Source organism: Cotesia glomerata, linkage group LG4, assembly GCF_020080835.1.
Source record: "Cotesia glomerata isolate CgM1 linkage group LG4, MPM_Cglom_v2.3, whole genome shotgun sequence".
In the NCBI taxonomy this organism is placed as follows: domain Eukaryota; kingdom Metazoa; phylum Arthropoda; class Insecta; order Hymenoptera; family Braconidae; genus Cotesia; species Cotesia glomerata.
Window position 1 is genome coordinate 14,245,723 of NC_058161.1, and position 8,019 is coordinate 14,253,741.

Below are 8,019 nucleotides of genomic sequence, written 5' to 3' on the forward strand. Positions count from 1 at the left end.
CACTTGTACCTCTCAGTTTCCCTCAGTCCTCAGTATGTCTGTGTTACGCTCAAGCAGTGGGTCACATTTTTATTTTTCCTAAAAATTTTATATTTTCCGAGTTTTTCGACGAGTTTTCCGGAGTGTAGATTTTTTTTAATTTTTTGGAGTTTTTAAGGTAATTTTCTTTTTATTTTTCCGAAATTTCTCTGAGATTTCCGATTTTCCAAATTAAATTTTCCGAATTTTTTGCTTGATTTTTCCCCATCAATTTTTCCTTTAATTTTCCGAATTTTCTTTTGGATTTTCCAGAAAATTTTCCTTCTCAATTTTCCAAGTTTATTTTCCGAATTTTCACTTAATTTTCCAAATTTTTCATTAAAAAATTTTCCTTTAATTTTCCGAATTTTCTTTTGGAATTTCTGAAAAATTTTCTACCTAATTTTCAAGCTTAATTTTCCAAATTTTCCGAATTTTTTACTTAATTCTCCAAACTTTTTTCCTTCGTAAATTTTCCGAATTTTCCTTAGAAAATTTTCCGAATTTTCTTGATTTAAATTTTCCAGATTTTCTACAAAATTTTCTAAGGAAAATTCGGAAAATTTACGAAGGAAAAAAGTTTGGAGAATTAAGTAAAAAATTCGGAAAATTTGGAAAATTAAGCTTGAAAATTTATAATTATAATATTAATAAGTGGTCGGAAAATTCTGAAAATTTTCTCGGAAAATTTTCCAGGAAAATTCTTGGGAAAAATCCTAATAAAAAATTTTTTTTACAGAAAATATTTTTTAATCAAACATAGAGTGCGACATGAATGTCTAGGTCAAGGAAACCCATTACCGGCGTCTACTAAACTAAAACCGACGACCAATAATAATAATAATAATAATAATAATTTGAAGAGAATTGCGTCACAGTTTGGGTTACGTAAATAGTGTTTAAGTGGATTAAATTTAAAATTATAAATTTTTTGGACTGTGTTGCAGATGGGAGAGTAATTTAGAAGTCATATGAAAATTTAGTTATTTGTTTATATTTTTGTAATGGACGAGTGAATTCCCGAGGATGGCCGATCGTAGAAAAGCTGAGGAAAACCTCCGCAAGTGTTGATATTTTGGAACTTGGTCAGGTGAGATGGAGGACTCTTCGCCGAGAATACGCCCCTATCTTGACTGCTGGGATGTGAGTATAAATTAATTAATTAATTAAGATCGTCAAAAAATTTATTTTTCAGTTTTTTTGAAAAAAAATAGCTTGAAAAATTTTTATAATAAATTTTTATGTAGGAAATTAAATTTTCTACAAAGAAAATTAAAAAAAAAATTTTCCTAATAATTTTCCAAGCAAAGAAAAGCTAAGTAAGAATTTTCCAGGAAACACAAGACAAACTACAGAACGATGACAAATACTCAGTAGCAAACAGCCAAGCGCCGCTCCAAGATGGCGAAGACGAGCACCCGGAACGGGGCACCTGGACCGGAAAATTCGACTTCCTCCTGTCCCTCCTGGGGTACAGCGTGGGCCTGGGGAACGTCTGGCGCTTTCCCTACTTATGCTATTCAAACGGAGGTGGCGCCTTTCTGATCCCCTTCACGGTGATGCTAATAATCGCGGGGCTCCCTCTGATGTTCATGGAACTGTCACTGGGGCAGTACGCGAGCTTGGGCCCAGTCGCGGCTTATAAACGGTTCTCGCCGCTGCTCCGCGGACTCGGTTATGGAATGGTCCTGGTCAGCTCAATTGTAATGCTTTATTACAACCTGATCATAGCCTGGACGCTCTATTACATCTTTGCTTCAGTTATCGGTAATTAAAAATTGAATTTTTAATGCGCATGCGCCTGATTTGTTCCAAATGTTCCATTGGTGGAACTTAGCTATAGAAATGATTAATATACAACTAATAAGGTTTATTTAAGCCTTTAGATGTCCTTGTTCCAAAAAATAGACAATTATTAAGTAATTAGAAATTATTTTTACCAAAAACGTACTGCGCATGCGTATAACTTGTTCCAAATGTTCCATTGGTGGAAATTGGCTACAAAAATGACTGCTTTGTATACAATAAGGTTTATTTTAACCTTTAGATGTCCTTGTTCCAAAATATAGATAGTAATTAAGTAATTAGAAGTTATTTTTGCAAAAAAATGTACTGCGCATGCGCCTGATTTGTTCTAAATGTTCCATTGGTGGAACTTGACTACAAAAATGACTGATTTATATCCAATTAGGTTAATTTGAACTTTTTAGAGGCCTTGTTCCAGAAAATAGACATTAATTAAATGATTATAATTTATTTTTTATGAAGCAATAAAAATTGTGGATGTTTTAGGTGGCAGCAAAGTTCCTTGGAGTGATTGCGCCCCAGAATGGAGCACAGAGGACTGTATCGACCCAGTCAAGGCCGAGGACTGTGCGAATAATAATAACACTTACTACAAACGGAATTGTTTGAACAGTACGCAGATGTCGGCGATGAATTTGACGGTAGAAAATATTACGTCGGCTTTGAGACGACCGCCTGCTGAGGAATATTTTGAGTAAGTCATTATTAATCGACTTTTGAGTTCTTAATGATTAAATAAACCTAAATAATAATAATAAAATAATACTTAATCTTTTTTAGGAACAATGTTCTTGGAATCAGCGAAGGAATTGAATTCACAGGAACAATTAGAGCTCCAATGGCTGCGTGTTTATTATTAGCATGGCTAATTGTTTTTCTGTGTTTGAGCAAAGGCGTCCAGAGTTCTGGCAAGGTCGTTTATTTTACAGCTCTTTTTCCTTACGTGGTTTTGGTGAGTGATCATTAATCACCATTAATGACCTATTAATCATCATTAATGATAATAAATCCTAGATCGCGCTGTTCGTACGAGGAATCATGCTTCCTGGAGCAAACGAAGGGATCCTCTTCTACCTGACTCCAGACTGGAACCGCCTGGCGACTGCAAAAGTCTGGGGAGACGCTGCAGTTCAGATTTTCTTCGCCCTGAGCCCAGCCTGGGGAGGACTGATCACTCTTAGCTCCTACAACAAGTTCGACAACAACTGTTACAAAGACTCGCTGATTGTCGCTGTTAGCAACATCGGTACCTCTTTTTTCGCTGGACTGGTCATATTCTCAGTGATTGGGTTCCTGGCACATGAATTGAACGTTCCAGTTGCGTCGGTGGTTGACCAGGGGGCTGGACTTGCATTCATTGTCTATCCAGAGGTAAGTATTCAATGATTAATTGATTAACTAATATTGGTTGGTTGTTTATTTATATTATAAATTGCACCAGGTTGTGGCGCGACTGCCGATTGCTCCGATCTGGTCACTGCTGTTCTTCGTGATGCTGCTCACTCTGGGACTGGATTCCCAATTCGCACTGATGGAGACTGTTACTACTGCCATCTTGGACGGAATTCCAGCACTGAGGAATTTCAAGGTCTGGGTTGTTCTGGGGGTGTCTGTATTTGGGTATGCTGGAGGCATTATTTTTACTACTAATGTAAGTAGATTTTGTTTTTATTTATTATTCAAATTATCATTATCATCAATGGTCATATCGATTACTATTGTTCACTTTAATCTCTATTGTTTTTATAAATCATCATTGTTCATTTGAATCGCCTAAATCATCAATGTTGACTCTAATTACCATTGTTCGTATTAACCATCATTCTTCATATTGATCACCATTGTTCATATTGTTCATCATTGTTCAGTTTGTTCACCAAAATCATCATAGTTCCCTTCGATCATCATTGTTCATATTACTCATCATTGTTCATATTGTTCGCCATTGTTCATATTGTTCACCAAAATCATCATAGTTCCCTTTAATCATTATTCTATATGTTGTTTATCATCGTTCACTTGGTTCATCAAAAACATCATAGTTCCCGTCAATCATCATTGTTCACTTTGTTCACTAAAATCATCATAGTTCCTTTTGATCACTATGTTCAAGGAAATCGTCATTGTTCCCTTCAATCATCATTGTTCATATTGATCCCCATTGTTCATATTGTTCATCACTATTCACTTTGTTCATCAAAATTGTCATTGTTCCCTTTAATCACTATTGTTCACATTGATCATCATTGTTCATACTGATCATCAGTGTACCTATTGATCATCATTGTTTCTTTTGTTCCCTTTAATCACCATTGTTCATATTCATCATCATTGTTCTTAATTATCATCATTGTTCATATTGCTCACTTTGTTCATAAAAAACATCATTGTTCCCTTTAATAATTATTGTTTATACTGATCATCAGTATACCTATCTATCATCATTTTTCATATTGTTTTCTTTGATCACCATTGTTCATATTGTTTATATTGATCATATTGTTCTTTTTAATCATAAAAATCATCATTGTTTACTGTAATCATCATTGTTCATATTGATCACTATTGTTTATTATTGTTCTCTTTGTTTACAAAAATCATTATTGCTCCCTTTAATAATCATTGTTCACTTTGTTCACAAAAATCATCATCATTCCCTTCAATAATCATTGTTCATATTGATCACCGTTGTTCATATTGATCACAACTATTCATCTTGATCATCATTGTTCACTCCGATCACCAAAATCATCACCAATGAAATCAAATGAACAACAGGCAGGAATGTACTGGCTCCAACTAATGGACAAGTACGCTGCAAACTGGTCAGTGCTCCTAATAGCAATCACCGAGTGCATCCTAGTAGCCTGGGTATACGGAGCAGACCGGTTTCTAGATGACGTCCAGCTGATGATAGGCCCTAAAAGCAAATGCTGGAAGTTTTTCTGGAAATGGATGTGGAAAGTAGTAACCCCTGCTGCGCTCTTTTTTATCTTGTTCTTCAACTGGGTGGAATACGAGCCAGTTACCTACGGAGCTTATGTTTACCCTAAATGGGCTGATGCTGTTGGGTGGTTGGTTGGGCTCTACCCGGTTTGCGTGATCATTGTGCTGGCATTAGTAAGTAGACAGTTATTTATCTTCCTTACCGACTGATGGTAACTTTTGTATTTTTTTGCGTAGTTTCAACTCCGGAAGCCCAAGAGACGCCCGTATGATGATGATGATGATTTTGACGATCCCAGGACCTCGACTAGCTCGGAAACAGTTAGAGGAAGTGGGAGTGTCTGGGAACGGGCGAGGATTCTGCTACAACCAACTGCGGATTGGAAACCGGCTTCGCAGAACTCTGTTACGCCTTCTAGGACTCTGACTAACCCGAACTCGTTAGGTAAGGTTTTATACTACAGATCTATTGCCGATATCTCCTAAGATATCGGCAATAGATCTGTACTATAAAACCATTTTTGTTAGGGAATTTCTTAAGATACAATTTTAGTCAATTATAATTTGCTCCTAAAATCAATATTTTAGGAATTATGGACACTTTTATAGTGCCTAACCTTCTATTATTCAATTTTAAATATATAACTATTATTTAAATTGTTATCTCTCCTAAAATATTAGGAATAGGCCTATAGTATACATACGTTTTTGATAGCAAATTTTCTGAGCGTTAATTTTGGTATCTTAAGATTTTCTCCTAAAATCAATATTTTAGGAGTTATAGCCACTTTTATTGTGCCTAACCTTCTATTACTCAATTTTAAATATATAACTACTATTTAAGTTGATATCTCTCCTAAAATATTAGGAATAGGCCTATAGTATAAAAACACTTTTTTTAGGAAATTTCTTAAGCTACAATTTCAGTTTTAAAATTTTCTCCTAAAATTAATATTTTAGGAGTTATAGCCATTTTTATAGTGCCTAAATAATAATTAGGAATTAATTTTTTATTTTTCACTACTTAGGCACAATTAAAGTTCCTTTAACACCAAAAATATTGAAGATAGACCTATAGCATACAAACGTATTTTGTAGGAAATTTCCTAAGCTACAATTTTTCTCCTTAAAATTTCTCCTAAAATGAATATTTAGGAGTTATGGACACTTTTATAGTGCCTAACCTTCTATTATTCAATTTTAAATATAAACTACTATTTACGTTGATATCTCCTAAAATATTAGGAATAGGCCTATAGTATACAAACGTTTTTGATAGGAAATTTTCTGAGCTACAATTTTAGTCTTATAAGTTTCTCCTAAAATAAATATTTTAGAAGTTATGGTCACTTTTCTACTGCCTAACCTTCTATAATTCAATTTTAAATATTTAACTTCTATTTTAGTTGATATTTCTCCTAAAATCGTACAATATTTTAGGAATTACAGCCATATTTATCCTTGCAGGACAACATGGCTACGAATCAGTGCACGACACGATAATCCTGGTGAACGGGCAGCCAGTGATCCAGCCCTCGCAGAAGCTCCCAGGGCCGTCGATCCTCAAGAACTCCAGCAAGGTCGACCTGATAACCTCCCAGCAAGTCTAAGGTCGGTAATGTAGCTAGTTACCGACCGTCGGTAACACTTAAGCTCCCTTAAAGTAAGTAAATGTCCGTGTATTTTGCTCATTAGAAACTAAAAACTTAATGAATTGATTAAAAAAGCTAGCGCTAGATGTCACTGTTCGTTCATCTCGCCGAGAGGTTGTATCTCATGTCAATATTGTGTCTCGACACCTCGCTTACGCCGATCGACTGTAAATAGTTTTAAAAAACAATAATAATAATTTAACTTTAAATTTTGTTATCGACCGAGCTCATTTGTACAAATGATAATTATTTTTTTTTGAAGAAAAAAAACTATATATACAAATACTTACCCAAAAATGTTCATATATATGTAATTAATGTTCAAATATTTATTAATTACTTTTTATGAATGGACTTGCATGTTTTTACGTGTTTAGTATTAATTATAATTGATAATAATTGTAGAGAGGGATAGATTAATATTTTTTTAATAATTATTTTTTAAGAATTTTTTTTAAGATAACATTTTATCGCGGGTCGATATGGAAGATTGTTATCATCTGTAAGTTATTTATCGGCTGTTGGTAAATAGAGTCTGAATTTACGAATTATTTTAATTACGAATAATTACAACGCTTACTGTGAATTGAAGCGCGAATCAAAGAAATAAGATTGTAAGTACAAACCTGGTCGATTGACAATTATTATCAATAAGATTTAAAAAATTGCCTGAAAATCAACCCTGACCTCGTAAAAATATATAAATTATTAATATATAGTTAATGTTATCAAATGGATATATATATATATATATATACATATTGTAATTAAGATTGTAATTGTTGTTAGAATACTTTTAATGAATAAAAAAATTGATTTTACTCTTGTGAGTTTTATCATTTTTTTTTAAGGGATGTTATATATTACTTTTTCTTTGTGTTATATACGTTTCATATGATTTTTTTATGTTACAAATGTTATATATATATATATATTACATATGATTTTTCCTTAATATTAAATATGTTACAGACGATTTTTTTATGTTACATGTGATTTTTTTCTTTTGTTACATATGTTTGTTACGTTCTGGATTTTCCAGCTCATATTTTTATAATTTACCAGGCAGGTGTCTATAGGAGATCTATAGATTCCAGGCGCACCCTGCTCTTAGATACTCTATAAATTTTTAGAATAATTATTAAGGGTATTATATTTAAAATAATACACACGATTATATAAAATTAAAGTAAATTGTTTAATTAATTATATAATTTGGGCCAGATGGCACCGGACATACGTCCGGAGCCCCAAGATGATTGTCGCCTGATTGCTCAGGGTAGACTGCTCTGGATTTGCATCCAGTACAATAGATTTTAATAATTAAATGTCGCAACGCCGCATCTCAGGTTACCCTAGTGAACACCATCGAGGCCCGAATCTCATACAGCGTCATGAGTTTTGAATTCGAGTCGCGATGGCGTTCGCAGAATTTCTTTATCTCCTCGTCACTCCGTTAAATAATTCTTGCAACGGAATGATCGAGGTTTTATTTAATAAAAATAATTTCTAAGAACCGTCAAATAAATTTCGAAATTCGCTAGAACGTTACAATGTTACTTATGATTTTCCCCATATGTTACATAAGATTTTCCCC

The 8,019-nt window shown here is 33.6% G+C and overlaps 1 protein-coding gene across 2 annotated transcripts; it reads left to right on the forward strand.

The window, feature by feature from the left end:
- Nucleotides 1-7,243, forward strand: LOC123262997 (sodium- and chloride-dependent glycine transporter 1). 2 transcript variants are annotated; one of them, XM_044725505.1, is made up of 10 exons: nt 1-157; nt 758-1,161; nt 1,353-1,785; nt 2,311-2,518; nt 2,605-2,776; nt 2,839-3,195; nt 3,266-3,475; nt 4,603-4,944; nt 5,008-5,215; nt 6,238-7,243. In XM_044725505.1, the coding sequence occupies exons 2-10, from the start codon at nt 1,114-1,116 to the stop codon at nt 6,378-6,380; spliced, it is 2,121 nt and encodes a 706-aa protein (XP_044581440.1). In that variant the 5' UTR covers nt 1-157; nt 758-1,113; the 3' UTR covers nt 6,381-7,243. The 2 variants fall into 2 exon arrangements, with proteins under 2 accessions (XP_044581440.1, XP_044581441.1); XM_044725506.1 differs by having other exon boundaries at nt 966-1,161.
- The last annotated feature ends 776 nt before the right edge of the window (nt 7,244-8,019 follow it).

What these genes read in the sequence shown, in the direction of transcription:
- LOC123262997 (XM_044725505.1), top strand. Translation starts at nt 1,114, where the DNA reads ATGGAGGACTCTTCGCCGAGAATACGCCCCTATCTTGACTGCTGGGAT. An exon ending in CCTATCTTGACTGCTGGGAT is followed by an intron (nt 1,162 to 1,352) that starts GTGAGTATAAAT and finishes AGAATTTTCCAG; the next exon opens with GAAACACAAGACAAACTACA. An exon ending in CCTGCTGAGGAATATTTTGA is followed by an intron (nt 2,519 to 2,604) that starts GTAAGTCATTAT and finishes AATCTTTTTTAG; the next exon opens with GAACAATGTTCTTGGAATCA.